General features: G+C 37.1%; 1 protein-coding gene across 5 annotated transcripts in view; it reads left to right on the plus strand.

The window, feature by feature from the left end:
- The window catches only part of PDE5A (phosphodiesterase 5A), a 141,734-nt gene that overhangs the window by 15,823 nt on the left and 108,748 nt on the right, over positions 1 to 17,163 (plus strand). For all 5 annotated transcript variants that reach the window (XM_042935616.1, XM_042935613.1, XM_042935617.1 and 2 more), the window contains exons 2-3: positions 4,277 to 4,865; positions 16,453 to 16,542. In XM_042935616.1, the coding sequence (XP_042791550.1) occupies positions 4,281 to 4,865; positions 16,453 to 16,542 (675 nt within the window). In that variant the 5' untranslated portion in view covers positions 4,277 to 4,280. The remainder of the gene's footprint in view (positions 1 to 4,276; positions 4,866 to 16,452; positions 16,543 to 17,163) is intronic.

Genomic DNA, 17,163 nt, shown 5'->3' on the forward strand with positions numbered 1-17,163 from the left:
GAGAGAGAGAGAGAGAGAGGTGGGGAGAAGGGCAGAGAGAGAGAGAGAGGGAGAAACAGAATCAGAATCAGAAGCAAGCTCCAGGCTCTGAGCTGTCAGCACAGAGCCTGACATGGGGCTTGAACTAACAGACTGCGAGATGATGACCTGAGCCAAAGTTGGACGCTTAACTGACTGAGCCACTCAGGCACCCTCCAAGGACCTTTCTTAATCTTGAATATAATTATTTAAATAAATTTCTCTTTTCAAGTATCTGTTATATCATTCCCCTTGTTGATTATTTGTTAGTTGGTCTTTAATTGGGCATAGCCCTTAACTGTCAGTGGCTTTGTATAATATTGTAATGGTTCTCCAACATTACTTTGATCTACTTGTAGATTTTCTGTATCTTATGTAAGAATTTTAATTTTGGGGGCACTTGGTGGCTCTGTCGGTTAAGCATCCGACTCCGGCTCCGGTCATTATCTCACGGTTCGGTTTGTGAGTACGCGTCCTGCATTGGGCTGTGTGCTGACAGCTCAGAGCCTGGAGCCTGCTTCGGATTCTATGTCTCCCTCTCTCTCTGCCCCCGCCCCTCATGCTCTGTCTCTCTCTCTCAAAAATAAACATTTAAAAAAATTTTAAAGAATTATCATTTTGATTTGCAGGTGATTTGTATTTGTATAAACTGAAATATTAAAAAATCATTGGGAAAGGATAGATGATTTCAAGAGGAAAGGCCCACTTCATATAGCCACATTGGTCATGCACTGCAGAACTTTAAGGGATGTCTGAAGAGAGAGAGGTGTGAGGAATGATTTAATTTTCTTTGTGGTTGGTTCTTAAGTGAGTGTTTGGATGTTATGATATGATATGATATGTTTTCCTACCTAAGCATATAACTACAGGGACTCAGATAATCAATAATGTGGTCATGAGAAACCCCTTCCCCATCACTCGTGGTTAATAAAAATTGTTGATTGAATGAGTGAATTTACTGGATCTGCTTTTCCTGTATAATTTAATATTGTGTTCATCTCTCCAAGAAAATAACTAGAAATAAAACACGTGTGACAAATGTAGTATTAAAAAGCATATGAATAAAGAATTTTTAAGCGCTGACTCTATATGAGACATATCATAAGCCCTGCAGGGTATATGAGGATAACTTAACCATGATCAGTTATGAGGCTTATATCCAAGAGATCATAAATATTGATAGTTAAACCACAATGTTGATTTTCTGTAATGAATATACAAGCATTCAGATATTCAAAAGACTGTTGTCTCTCTTGATGTAGTTAATTTAGGAGCCTTATTTATTGATTCATTCACTGCACTCAAGAATTATTTATTGTAGACACACTATGAGACGGGCATTTTCCAAGTATAGGGGATTTATTGAGGACAGAGTATGTAACAGGCATTTTCCGAGTACAGGAACAAGTTGGACAAGTAGTTCTCATGAAATTTACATCTGGTCGGAGGAGACAGACAACAAAACAACAGATTAATAAACAAGAAAAATATCCGATAATAAGAATTCAGGTGCTGTGAGGTGAGAACATCATGTATCAGATGCCACTTTAGGTGGCAGATCAGTGAAGACCTGTCTGAGTGATCAGCCAGATGTAGGTGCCGGGAGAGCATTCCAGACTGGGGGCAGTTAGAGCTTGGTTGCTTGAGGAGCCCCAGGGAGGCCAGGTAGGGGATTAAAAGAGCTTGACTTTTATTCTCTGTTCACTGAGAAGCCAAGTAGGATAATTAAGATGTTAAGATATACTTTGTTCAAAGATTGCTCAGGCTGCTCTGGGGAGAATGGATTTGAAAGGGGGCAAGTATAATATAGAAAGGCCAGTTAGGTGCAGGTGATCATAGTCCATAGTGAGAGGTGGTGGAACTTGGACCAGGGCGTAATGCAGGAGATAGAAATGAACAGATTGGGATACAAGATTTGGGAGTCACATTGACAGGACTCGGCCTGGATGTGAGATTTGAAGGAAACAGAAATTTCGAGAAATTCCTCGATGTTGGTTTGAGTAACTAGGGAGGTGATGGTGTTCTTTATTAATATGAGGAAAACTGGCAGGGAGTGAGATTGGAGCAACACAACAGGTAGGGCGTTAGGAATTGTGTTTTCACCCATTGTAAGTTGTCTGTTTAGATATCCACCTCGAGTTGTCAAGTCAGTATTTTGAATTAAAAAAAAAGTTGATCACCATTTTCCAGTGAGAAGGTAAGAAATAAATTGTACTAAATTTTAAGTTGGTAGCCGAAATAATTCAAATGCCTATTTTTATATTGATTTAACAATTTAAGTTACCTGTGCATATTTTTAAATCACATAAAATATGTTAATTTAGACATAGTGCTTTTTTTATCTACATTTTACAAAACAATTTTATTCAAAAGCTTCCTGTACATTTTTGACAGCTTCACATGCAGTTTTGACATCAGTTTCTTTGGCACAACTACTGCAATTCTGGGGGGTTATGTAAGTGTTTCTTCTTAAAGGGATCTTTGAAAGGCTTTTATAATAGTATCCAACACTTGAAATTCTGAGGTCATCCTAGTAATATCTGTGTTATTATTTTTCTTACCCATTCCATTCTAGACTGGCATATTTTACAATAATGTATATTTACCAAATAATACATTGTTGTTCAAAATAAAATAATTAAGGCAATATCTGATAAATGGAAAACAACACAGATTCAGAAATAAGGCAACCTTTTCTTTTTCCCTCCGTGTCCTTCTTTTTTCACTTAATAAATTGTGGAGATTATTCACAGCAGTACATATGACCATTTTTCAATGTCTGCCTAGTAATCCATTATATAAATGTATTTAAACAGCCTTCCAGTGGTGATATAGGTAGCTTATTATCTTTGCTATAACAAACAGTGCCATAGTGAATATGCTGGTACTTCTTTTGTGTAAAATCTCTGGAACAAAGGATAAATGCATTTTAAAATTTGTTAGATATTGCCTATTTACCTTCCAAGGAGGTGGTGGTAACAATCTTTCGACTGCCAAGAAGAATGAAGAGTATATACCAACACTCTCCAAAATAGTGCATTGTCAAACTTTTTTTTTTGTCCTGGCCTTTTAGTGAAAATAATACGTCATTGTAGAGTAGGGATTGCATTGTTTTTATTATGGAAAATTCTTTTAAATATCCTCAGAGGTAGTAAGTTTTTGTCTTTTGACAGGGAATTTGAGTTTGGGAAAAGAAAGCCTTATGCGTAAGAGATATTAAGTTAGTTGTTACTTTAAGGTTTTGTTTGGTTTGGTTTTATTTTGTTGGTTTTTCTTCTATTTGTTAGTGTTGAGAAGAGGGCTTAGTGAAAAGCAAGATCTAACTTTTAGAGAAAATTAATATTCTTATTTATCTTATAAATTTTCTTAGAAGCTAAGTTTCAAAAGAAAAGCTCCAAAAATGTCTAAAGTAATGGCACTATCAAATGGTATAAGATTACGTTTTGCCAAGGGGAATCATTTGAATTGAACAATCATTTGGATGTATAGTGTGATCTGAAGTTTGTTTAAAAACAAATCGCCCACTGTGAAGCCTTTAGCTCAAATGGGGTTCTTTCACAGAAAGGTACGTTAAAAACAAATAATTTAAATTTTCATGGGCAGAATTTTTAAAATTAGGTCTTGCATACTTTTTAATTTTCTTCCTTTATACCAGAAGTAGATAATCTAGAAGAAGAGATCATTTTTACCATTGATGAACAAGCATTATTTGGATAATATTTACAGAAGTCTATAATTTTTCTACAAAGCAGGTCAAATTATTTATATTTTTCCCTTCTAAATCTAATCTGTATATAGCAATATGGATAAAATTACCTAAAATTAGACATATTAGCTAGCCAAATTTAGTTAAACATTTGTTTTAAATTTTAAAATGTTTCACTTCAGAACAAGTTATGTTTTAAACAGCGAACTGATTTTTGTACTTATGTTTTCCTCAGACTTTGTCAAATTTAGTGTCTTTTACTCTAACACAAACTGCTTTTGAGAGAAGCAGACTTGAAGCTTGATGCGTTATAAATCAGATATCTGAAAGTCTATGTATATAGGCATCAGACTTTATTAAAATGTTCATTGTGCCAATTGTTCTCTACAGTTTTTCAAAATGAAACTGTCTTAAACAAACCACGTTATTTTTATTTTCTGTGAAAAATTGAATTACTATCTGATCAGTTTGCTGTGAGAGAATTTTTAGCAGTTTTCAGGGATAGCACCTTTCTTTCTTAAATATGTAATATGTCTGCATTCTGTTCTGCAGAGAAATGGTCAATGCCTGGTTTGCTGAGAGAGTCCACACCATCCCTGTGTGCAAAGAAGGTATCAGAAGCCACACAGAATCTTGCTCTTGCCCCTCGCAGCAGAGTCCTCGTGCAGATAGCAGTGCACCTGGAACACCAACCAGGAAAATCTCTGCCTCCGAATTTGACCGGCCTCTTAGACCCATTGTTGTCAAGGATTCTGAGGGAACCGTGAGCTTCCTCTCTGACTCAGAAAAGAAGGAACAGATGCCTCTAACCCCCCCAAGGTTTGATAATGATGAAGGGGACCAGTGCTCAAGACTCTTGGAATTAGTGAAAGATATCTCTAGTCATTTGGATGTCACAGCCTTATGTCACAAAATTTTCTTGCATATTCATGGACTTATCTCTGCTGATCGCTATTCCCTGTTCCTTGTCTGTGAGGACAGCTCCAACGACAAGTTTCTTATCAGCCGCCTGTTTGATGTTGCAGAAGGTTCAACACTGGAAGAAGCTTCAAATAACTGTATCCGCTTAGAATGGAACAAAGGCATTGTGGGACACGTGGCAGCATTTGGTGAGCCCTTAAACATCAAAGATGCTTACGAGGTAAGTGGGGAATCATTGAGATGGGGTAGCAGGATGAGGAGAGGAACATGGATGGAACATTGGACAACTGCTGGGAATGGTAGGGATATTTCAAGCTGAGATGTAACAGGATTACTGAATGTAGTAATTTGCATACTTACTTAAAATTGGTACGTATGGTAAGAACTTTCCCATCTTTTTAAATGCCAGGGTTTCTTTATTTGTGGTTGAGTCAAGGATATGGGCCCTAGAGAAAGCTTGTCTTGTTTTCTTCTTGGTGATAATTTAACATAGCTCATCTCATAGTTGTATTCTCTTTTTGACTATAATTATCCTTATCTATTTTATCTCCCAAGAATTTTACTGACAATCTAAAATGCTAGGTCCAAAACCTGTCAAAAAACGAAACCAGTAGTCTTTTTTCATTCATTTGTTCATTCATTTATCTATTTATTCGAATTAATTATATTCATTCATTTGAAGTCCCGTTGACACCAAAATCTGACTTTCTTTCTTTCCATATTTTCTTTCATTTATTTTATTAAACAAATGAATTTATGTCTTCAAAAAAATAGAAATTGTTGCTCTAAAATAGTTCAGCAGAAAGATTTGGTATTTCTTCTACTTTGCTTCAATTATATACAGGTCTTTAATTATGGTCTTAAAGATTACACTATATGATTCTTCAAATTTTTCATTTAAAATTATCTTTTTTATTAATAGAATTATGTTTTTTTAAAGATTTATTTATTTTTGAGAGAGAGAGCACAAGCAGGGAAGGGGCAGAGAGAGAAGGCGACAGACGATCTGAAGCAGGCTCCGCGCTGACAGCAGTGAGCCCGATGTGGGGCTTGCACTTACCAACCATGAGATTGTGACCTGAGCCAAAGTTGGACTCTCAATCAACTGAGCCACCCAGGTGCCCCAGAATTATGGTTTTTAAATAAAGCATCTTAGGGACACCCGGGTGGCTCAGTCGGTTAAGTGTCTGACTCTTGATCTTGGCTTAGGTCATAATCTCACAGTTTGTGAGATCCAGCCCCATGTGGGGCTCTGTGCTGACAGTGCAGAGCCTGCTTAGGATTCTCTCTCCTTCTCTGCCCCTCATCCAATTATGTGTGCGCGCTCTCTCTCTCTTTCTTTCTCTCAAAATAAAGAAACTTAAGTAAAAAATATAAATAAATAAAACATCTTAATTGAATGGCACTTTATCAGGTATTTTCAAGCACTGTAATAGAACAATTGTTCTAGCTACCTACCATGTGGTACACTAAATATTCCATGGCAATCCCGGTTTGCAATTCCTCTCTGTAATTTGAAGGGTCATTGCTTTTTTTATTCATCCCTGTATTCATGAGAGCTAATGCAATGCCTGGCACATAGTCAAGTCTTTTTTTTTAACATTTATTTATTTTCGACAGACAGAGACAGAGCATGAGTAGGGGAGGGGCAGAGAGAAAGGAAGACCCAGAATCAGAAGTAAGCTGCAATCTCTGAGCTGTCAGCACAGAGCTAGATGGGGGGCTTGAATCCACCACCCGCGAGATCATGACCTGAGCTGAAGTCAGACGCTTAACTGACTGAGCCACTCAGGTGCCCCAGTAAAGTCTTTTTTTTCTCCAAAAATTTTTAATGTGTATTTATTTTAGAGACAGAGAGACAGAGCACAAGTGGGGGAGGGGCAGAGAGAGAGCCAGAGACAGAATCTGAAGCAGGCTGCAGGCTCTGAGCTGTCAGCACAGAGCCCGATGCGGGGCTCAAACCCACAAACCGTGAGATCATGACCTGAGCCAAAGTCGGACACTTAACCGACTGAGCCACCCAGGCATCCTCCCAGTCAAGTCTTAATAAATATTTACTAAATTAAAATTATATAGTAGATAGGATAGGTAAGTAGAATAGAAAGGAGGTCATAATAGATGCCCAGGAAAATGTGGTAGGTTCAGGGAAGCAGGAGATATCATTAGTTGGGGAGATGAAGAAATGTTTCTTTGAGGAAGCACCGCTTGATATGGACCCTAGAAAACAGATAAGATTTGAATAGATTGGTTTGTGTACATGGTGAAATCCAGATGCAAAGAGAAGTTGAAAGAAGCAACAGGGCAGGTGCACCACATGTCATCGTATAGACATGTGGGTAATAGTGTAGACATTGAGGAGCTATGGGAGCAGAGCCTGGAGATTACTGGGGTCTTGAATGCCAGGCTGAGGGGTGTGTATGTGGACTAGAACCACGAGGGATAATTAAAGGTGGTTTGAAAGGGGGATTGCTATGATTCATACTGTGCTTTAGCAGGATGAATTTTACAGTGGTCATAAAATGAATTAGAAAAATTCTAGAAACTGGGAGGACAGATCATTGAATAGTGTGAGGCAGTGAGTACCTGAACCAGGACACTAGCCTTATGAGTAAAAGAAAGGAGTGGATTTCCGATAAAGAAGTGGAATCCGTTGGAGTTGGTTGCTAATAGGAGTTGAAAGTGAGGGGAAAGGAGGAGTTAGGATGACTGAGGGTTTGAAGATGGGTGAGTAAATATGGTAGCCAGTGAGGAATATTGAGGGCAGGGATTTAGGGAAAGATGTGAAATCCTGAGGTATTTTCCAGAATCCATTCTATACAAGGAGTTTATTCAATTTTGATTCTTCTTGGAGCTCTCTCTGCAACTTCTATGAGCTCTGGAGCAACGTCACACCGTCGCAGACTACAAGCGGGGTATTAAGGACACAGCTGAAGGATTGCTGCCAAATTTGCAGAATTCCCTTCCTGTCTTAGGTGACAGCTGGGTTTCCACTTTTCAATGGCACTATAGTCCCAAGTACAGTAGGACCATAAATATGCTTCAGCTTTGCTGAGAAAGCCTTCATTTGTCTGCGTGGTTCTAAGTTTCTGCAGCCCTGAGAATTTCTTCACTTATATGCATTTTGTTTAATACGCTTACCATTTTTGACAGTGTCAGTTTTATTTTGCAGTTAGTAATGATTCAATTCTTGTACTGCTGTCTCAAAGGGGTCCATGTCCTTGATTTGCAGTGCTTCCAGGGTGAAGCGTCTTAGCCTGTGGATTCTTCATGTTGCTGCATCACCCTTGGCACCCTTGATCCGTGTTTATAGTGGCCCCGCAGAAGTTATTTGTGTCCCAAGGATTTCATTTAGAAGTTGTGGGGTTGATCTGTGACACACAGTTTACATTGCTGTTGACGGTAGAAGTCAGTTGGCTAATGGATAATTCATAATTCAGCCCCACCCATGATTCATATCAAAATAGTGTCTCATAGCCTTTTGTGAAAGTAGTCAGAATGCATTCTGTTTTCTAAGTCCTACCTCTTTAAACATGCATCTGTGAAAATTACACCCTAAAAGCAGTATTTCTTAAAGCTTATTTGACCATAGAACCCTTGAAAAGTTGTGCAAAACCCGGAGGTGGCCATGAAACATAATCATACTCAGATTGAAGCTAAAAACAAAAAAATAGTCTCATGGATAAGTCAGTTATAAGAAGTGGTCAACATTTGATTCGTTTTTTAAAACTTTGTGACAGAATGATATAAATGTGAGAAGTCATCTTATTTTATTACTAATAAAATAACACATTCATTTATTTAAAATATAAAACAAGATCCATAACTTAAACCAGTGATTCTCAATCAGACCGCAAATACTAATGAGAGGGTATTTGCTGTCTATAGATAGATGTTTAATCACACATCATCTCCTTCTGCATCAGCCCATCATTCGTGTGACTTTCCTGAATGTGGCACAGCATTTATTGATAATAAGATATTAAAACGTAATCATCGGGGCGCCTGGGTGGCTCAGTGGGTTGAGTGGCCGACTTCGGCTCAGGTCATGATCTCGCGGTCTGTGAGTTTGAGCCCCGCGTCGGGCTCTGTGCTGACAGCTCAGAGCCTGGAGCCTGTTTCAGATTCTGTGTCTCCCTCTCTCTGACCCTCCCCCGTTCATGCTCTGTCTCTCTCTGTCTCAAAAATAAATAAACGTTAAAAATAAATAAATAAATAAATAAAACGTAATCATCAGAACAACTCAGGACAACTGTATAAATGCGTTTGGTATTCTTCTATATGAAAACTAGGTATCATCTAGTATCTATATTAGATTGTGTATAGTGAGGGTTTTTCAGAGAAATTGACTCAATAGGATACACATATATATGAGAAGAAGTTTATTACAGAAATTAGCTTACTGGATTATAGAGGCATAGAATTTCCACAGTCTGCCCACTGCCTGAAAGCTGGACAAGTAGGAAAGCCGGTGGTGTAATTCAGAGTCTGAAGGCCTGAGAATTGGGCAACCCGTAGTCTAAGTCTGTTGTGGGTTCGAATCCAAAAGCCTGGGAACCAGGAACTTCAGTGGAGAGCAGGTGGGCAGAAGAAGGTAGATGTTTCAACTTAAGTAGAAAGGATGAATTTGTCCTTCCTCTGCCTCTTTGTTCTATTCAGGCCCTCAATGATTTAAATGGTGCCAACCTGCATTGGTGAAGATCTTCTTTGCTCAGTTTATTGATTCAAATGCTAATCTCTTCTAGAGACATCCTTACAGACATATCCAAGAATAATGTTTTACCAGCTATTCGAGCATTCCTTAGCTGAGTCAAGCTGACACTTAAAATTGACCATCACAGATTGCATTGAACACCTAGTGTCATGTCCTACAGAACCCTCAAGATTCCCCAAGATTTCCTGTCAAAGGATTTGTATTGTCAAAACACTCCTTTTTCTCCTAAGTCAACCAGAATGCAAAACTTAGACTCTTCTCCTGTTTCCATAGGACAGCCACTCCAGGTATGCTATGATTTCTAGGAAGAAGACTTGGAGAGTTTTAGGGGAGGGTCTCATTGCCGTTCATATGGCCTTTACCATGTAGCTACTGTTCTTCCCCACCCCGATAACTTTATTCCTCCTTTTGCATTCCTTATCAAGATAAGTAAGTCTTTACCATCTCTCACTTTGCACATCTCACTTTATCAAGAAGTTTTCCTAAAGGGGCGCCTGGGTGGCGCAGTCAGTTAAGCGTCCGACTTCAGCCAGGTCACGATCTCGCGGTCCGTGAGTTCGAGCCCCGCGTCAGGCTCTGGGCTGATGGCTCGGAGCCTGGAGCCTGTTTCCGATTCTGTGTCTCCCTCTCTCTCTGCCCCTCCCCCATTCATGCTCTGTCTCTCTCTGTCCCAAAAAAATAAATAAAAAACGTTGGAAAAAAAAAAAAAAAGTTTTCCTAAAGAACTATGAGCCCTCTGGGGAGCCTGGGTGGCTCAGTCGGTTGGGCATCTGACTTTGACTCAGGTCATGATCTCACAGTCCGTGAGTTTGAGCCCCGCATCGAGCCCTGTGCTGTCAGTTCAGAGCCTGGAGCCTGCTTAGGATTCTGTGTCTCCCTCTCTCTCTGCCCCTCCCCCACTCATGCTCTGTCTCTCTCTATCAAAAAAATGAATAAACGTTAAAAAAAATTAAAAAAAAAAGAACTATGAGCTCTCTCAAAGAATTTCTAATGAGTAAAATGATTTCCAAAATGAATTTTAGAAGAAAGAAGTAACAATATCAACTGTTTTAATCTTGATAAATCTACCAATCTGTCATGATCTAATTGTACCCCAAGGAACATAGTGTGGGAACCACTATATCTGTCTTTGTTTAATGTTCTAATAAGTTTTAGACATTGTCTTAAAAATGCCACTCTGTAAGAGAAAAATAGCTTATAAATTGGCAAGTCTACTATGTTGTTTTCTGTTATTTTTACTTTTATGTAATTTCAAACTTAAGGGAAAGTTGTAAGTCTAGTAGAAGAAACTTCCATATACATACTACCCAAATTCTCCAGCTGCTTATGTTTTGCCACATTTACTTTATCATTTTTTTCTTTCATATATAATACATGTAAGTAATACGTGTATACTATTTTTCTGAACCACTTAAAAAGTTGGAAATATTTTTACTAAATTTTTCAGTGAATGTTTTCTAACTAGGATGTTCTTTTATATAATTTGAATACATTTGTCCAAATCAGGATTATGATACAATGCTATTACCTAATAGTCCATAGTTCAATTTAGTCTATTGTCCCATTAATGTTCTTCATAGCTATTTTTTCCTCTGATCAAGGGTCTGATCCAGAATTATATAATGAATATGCTTGTCATGTGTCTTTAGTCTTCTTTAAATCTGGAATAGATTCTCTGTTTCTTTATCTATCTGTACATATATTTTGAGAGTACAGGCTAATTATTTTGTCAAATTTTTGAGGAGACTCAAAGTAGGCATTTTGGACAGAACCACAGATATCAATGATGAGACCTTGTTTGGGCTTCCAAACAACAGTCAGTTCTTCACTTTTCCTATACCAGGTGGATATCCTACAACCCAATTCAATTCTGATGCTAACTGCTAGTAGTTAGCACTAACTACCACTCGTAACTAACTGCTGACACTATACTGCTACTAGTTAGCACAGACCCCACAGTCTAAAGACTCAATCCCACTAGATTGTCCACAGTTCCCAGTTCAGATACCAGCCACAAACAGGGCCCCCAAGCTACCCACATTTATGCCAACCTACAAATTAGGTGATTCCTCTTTCAGGTTCAATAATTTGCTGGAATGAATCACATAACTCAAGGAAGCACTATATTTACAATTATAGTTTTATTTTAATGTATACAATTCAGGAACAACTAAATGGAAGAGATGCATTCGGGCAAAGAATAGGAGGTGGGGGAACACAGAAATTCCATTCCTTTTCCAGGAGGTGCACCACAATCCTAGCACGTAGATATCTTCACCAACCTGGACACTCCTCCAAACTTCATTGTTTTGAGGTTTTTTTAAATCAAGGTTTCATTATGTAGGCATGACTGATTAAATCCATTGGCCATTAGATTGAATTCAATCTCCAGCTCCCTCTCCCTTCTCTGGAGGTCAGGGGTGGGGCTCAGAGTTCTAACCCTATAATAAGTTGATTGATTTTTCTGTAGCCAGTCCCCATCTGGAAGCTCTCTGGGGCCCACTCACTTATGACTCATCTCATTAGCATGAACACAGGTACAGTTGAAAGGGGCTTGTGTTGACTATCAAAAGACTTTCCTGTTACTCAGGGAATTACAGGGATTTTAGGAGCTCTGTGCCGGAACCTGGGACAAAGACTAAATATATATTTTATTAAATACCCACAGTCTTCTCAACATATGTTACCAGGAAGCATGTGATTTTGATTTATCCCAGTGTTGATGTTAATTTTGAAAACTTGGTTAGTGGTGTCTACTAGGTTTCTCCACTATAAAGGTACAGTTTTTCTATTGTAATTAATAAATCTTATGATGAGGTACCTTGATATTGTGTAAATATTCTATTCTTCATGAACCTACATGTGGTAATTTTAGTATCCATTGATTCGCTAACTCCATCATAACTTCTATATTTTTTAGTTCTCATGTAACGAAGAGTTTGCCTTCTTTATTCATACATTCCTTTATTTATTTCACTATGGACTCACAGATTTTTGTTTTGTTTAATGAGTTATGATCTGTTATTATCTTTATTTATTCAAATTCTCAAATTATATCCAATTCGCCAGGCTCTGTATCTTTTTGTTATGTTGCCATCACTCTGGGTTTTCTTGCTTTCTTGTGGTCTGAAAGTTCTAATTGGCTTAACAATATGTTCCAGGCTTATCTTATACTTTCCCTGTCCTAGCCCTAGAATCATTCATTTCCCAAGGAGCTCTGATTCCTTTCATTGGAGGAAATAACCAAGATAGAAGCCAAGATGTGAGCACTAGATGTGTTCATTACTTCTGGTATGTGTTTGTTGCTACCAGTATGTCAGTAGACAGAGCTAGGAAAAAAATATGTAAATATACAACACATACCTATATTTTATTTATTTTTATATCAAAGAATTCTTAGTGATACCTTCAACACCTCAAGGTGCATTTTGTTTCTCTTCCTCCTTTTTCTATTGGGTGTTTCCTTCTCAAAAAATGAAGACCCAGGCTTCCTTATCTTTATATATTTATGCATGTTCAAACCAAGTCCCAAGCTCTTTACTCCTTTCTGTAGAATCTGGTGTCTCTCCCTTTAGGCTGAACAATTTCCATTAGCACTTCTTATAGTAAAAGTCTGGTGGTGACAAATTGTCTCAGTTTTAGTTTATCTGAAAATGCCTTTATTTTGCCTGTATTCTTGAAAGATATTTTCACTGGATAGACAATACTCAGTTAATAATTATTTTTCTTTCAACATTTTAACAGAATTTTCCCATATTTTTGGTCTTCACTTTTCTCATGAGAAGTCAGCTATCCTTTGTATTTTCATCTTATGTTTCTTATGTATCATTTTCATAATATGTGTGTAAGTTTAAGATTTTCACTAACTTTGGAGAAATTTTGGTCTATGTCTTTAAGTATTTTTCCACTCCATCCTCTTTCTTCTCTTTGGGACTCCAATGATATATATGCTGGACCACTTGATGATGTCCCAGAAAACACCAAGGCTCTGTTAACTTTCTATAGGCTTTTCCCCTCTCAGTCCTTCTGATTGAGTACTTTCTGTTGATTTGTCTTCAGGTTCGCTGACCCTCTCTTATTTTGTTCTTCATCTGCTATTAAATGCATCGATGAACTTTTCATTTTAGACATTGTAGTTTTCAGCTCTAGAGTTTCCATTTGTTGTTTTTTTAAGTTTTTTTTTTATAGTTTCCCATCTGTTCATTATTACCATGTTTTCCTTTAAGCCCTTAAGTACATTTATAATAGAAGCTTTTAAGTCCTTGTCTGTTAATTCTAACATCTGAATCATTTTTGAGTCATTGTCTATTGACTACTTTTTCTCCTCCTCACTATGGGTTGCAATTGCAAGTTTTCTTCACATGTGTTGTGATTTTTTATTGTATGCTGGATATTGTGGATGTTTTCTTGCAGGGCATTTGGATCATATCATCCTTCTTTAAAAGAGGGCTGATATTTGTTCTTGTAGGTGGTGAAATTACAAATGATCTTTTTGGTCCTGCCAGACTTGGTGTTATTGTTAAGGTAGATCTATTTTTGTTTGGAATACTGTCTCTACACCCCTTCCCAAATCAAGGGTATGGTCCTTACTCCTAAGGAGTAGCCTTTCTGTGTCTCAGCTGAATGCCTGAGGTGCTTAGTGAGGTCTCTCCTCTGTTTGAGCTGGAGCTCCAGTGCCTCCACATATTTACCTAATTGGTATCACCATTCTGCTTTCAGCCTTCAACACATAATTTTAGCTAGTTCTCTTAGAGCCTTGCTCTATACATGTCTGAAGTGAATAGCCACTCAGTCTTTTGCCACTCCTTTTACCCCTTCCCCTAATTCCCCAGCATAGCTCTCTTATTAGGTACTTTGCCTTGCAAATTTTAGCCACTTTAGAAGCCCTGAATTCCTTTCAATTCCATTTGGAACTGTTACTGCACTTGTGTACCACCTACCTTCTTGCCAGCAGGAAAATGCCCCTGGAAGAAAGCCAGAGTATTGCCTGGTTGTCATGTGTATTCCCCATTTTCATGGTCTGTAGTTTAGCTGTCTCATATATTTGTCTAGTCTTATATTTTTCAGTAGGAGGGCATGTCTGGTACCAGTTGCTTTATTTTAGCAAGTGGATATCCAAGGCTTATTTTTTTTTACACTGTTCTCATAAACAGTCAAAGGAATAATCATGATAATAGTACCGCTCCATTTTTTCTTTGGTGTTGGCTGGAGCTAGAGCAGTTAAAAGTTCTCCATGTGTATTGCCTTTGCCCTGAGTGCATTGTTAGGAAAATTCTTTGAGATGACCAAATTCACCTAAGATGATTTTGAAGCATACATTATTCCCACCTCCTTCAATGAAATGAAATTTAGGCCGCTGTTGATTTTAAGCTCTTAGTATGCCCCCAAAACTGTGAAAGTCCTATTGTCAGTCTGTCAAACTCTATTGCTTTGATTAGATAGTTGAGTTTGGTTCTCTTCTTTATAAATTGGTCTTGTAATTTAAATATTCATTAACAAAAATTGCTGAGGATGCATTTTATTCATATTTTGATTATTAGCTTGTAGAATAACCCACTACATAAGTTAATAATTTTTTACCTCTTTAATTCATCAATATCAGTATCCTGTCTGCCTTTTTAGATACATTCCAATATAGTATGTTATTTAAGAAAGATTTTTTTTAAATATTCAGCCAAAGTTTTCCCTGTGTTTCAGTATAACTTTGAGCATGTTTGCAAAAAAAGGCAAAAATGCAGTACTGTTTATTTATAATCTAAAATATTTATACTGATTTTCCACTATTTTATAACTTCTGTCTTGAAATTCTCTTTAATGCCAAGTTCGACTTTCTTGGGAAATTTGGCCTCATTTCTGACCCCAGTTGATGGAATCTAGTGTAATCATTTACTTCATTCACAGCTTTGGCTTTACATGACTTGACTAATTAAAAAAATAAATAAATGACTTTCAAAGATGAGGATTTTCCAGTGTGGCTATTCCATGTTCTCTGAAGGGAATTCCAAAAACAGAGCTTTTAGAGCAATGTTGCTATAATTAGGTTGAGCATGTAACTTCCCAAGACTATTGCTTTGAGGGGAACAACACTCATTCTGGTATGTTTGTTTCCATTCTAATCTTATCTCATATAGTAGTATCTGTCCATTTCACCTAGTGTGTTTTCCCCCTCACTTACAAGGTTTGTTTTAAACTATAATAACCTAAAAATGATCACATTTGATAACGGTGATATTATTTGTTAATTAAGTCCTTCATTTATTTACCAAATGCTTTGGACTTCTTTTGCTAGTGTTGGAAATACAGTGACAAACCCCCCCAAAAAAATCCCCTCATAGAGTTTATAGCCTAACTTTAATATTCCCAATCTAAAGTTCAACAAAAATAGCCTGTACCCTTCTTTCATTGACCCACATTTAGAACTTTTACACCTCTCAGAAGTCCTTTGTGGTTATTGGATGTGTATGATGTAATTTGTAAGAAGAAAAAAAAATACAAAGATTAAGGAGTTGTTTACAGTCTGATTGAGGCCCTACAGCTTGTTTTACGTACACATACACATGAAAATATTTAAAATTCCTATGAACACCTGAGATAGAAGAACAGAATACTGAGGTAAAATATAAACACCATTATAGGGGAAGTAAAGTCAATATTAAGCTGGTCACTTTGGAGTTGGTAGGTTTTATAGGAAAAATTTCAGAGCAGAGATGCTTTTCTTTAGGATGGCACAGAAGAATCAGATAGCGAAATGGGAACAGGCAAATTGTATTACAGAGGTGGAGAGTTGCCGCTTTTTTGTGAGTCTAAGGAATGCTATCTAAATCAGTTAATATTTTGAATTTCCATTATTTCTGAACATTTGTTTGAGTCTGTATTTTTTTGGTTCTCATAAACACTAGCTACTAAAAAATATAAATTTATCTTTGTCAAAGATGATATGTACTTAGATGATTTGATGTCTTACCCAATGATAAAATTGTCATTCAGAGCAACAAGGTAAGTTGAAGGTTAGATTTTTCTAATCTTATAAATCAGAAAAATCAAATCTGTCCTTGAACAGGTCAGTCATTAAATTGAATTTCTTTTTCTTTACTAGGATCCTCGGTTCAATGCAGAAGTTGACCAAATTACAGGCTACAGGACACAAAGTATTCTTTGTATGCCGATTAAGAATCATAGGGAAGAGGTAAGCCAATTTTCCGTTTTGTAAAAGGTCATTTGGAAACACTTTTCTTTTTGAAAAAAACTTTTACTTTGCATGTTTATGAAATAATACTGTAGTGACAAGTTAATTACAAAGAGCTTAAATATTCTCCTAGATTTTTTTTATTTAGACTTTAGATAGGGCTGAATCTTGATAGAGACTTTACTTTGACTTAGAAATAGATTTCAGACTTTTTATTTCCTTACCTCACTACCCCACCACCACCCTAGGACCTTATTCTCTTTTACGATACATAATTGTGATTGTGGTTAGAATCAATTTATTTCATATTATATTGGAAGCATCTGAATAATGTTCATTTCATAAATGGTTATCCAATTGTAATGGTCATCAGCTGATTTTGTGGGGAGGCATTCAAAGTGAGGTTTTGAAAACATGAAAATTGTAGCTAATTCCAAGTACATTTCATTGTGAAATTATAACAAGCAAATGAAATGTTTTGGTTTATATTTCATCTGCCTAGAAGGTTTGGATTCTGTTAGCACTAAATTCCCTCTTCACCCATACTTATTTGAAAAAAAAAGTTAATAAATTAACAGTCAAATTGTATGTTTCAGTTAAACGTTTTCAGTCCTGACTGCA

Source organism: Panthera leo, chromosome B1 (genome assembly GCF_018350215.1).
Source record: "Panthera leo isolate Ple1 chromosome B1, P.leo_Ple1_pat1.1, whole genome shotgun sequence".
Taxonomy (NCBI): Eukaryota; Metazoa; Chordata; class Mammalia; order Carnivora; family Felidae; genus Panthera; species Panthera leo.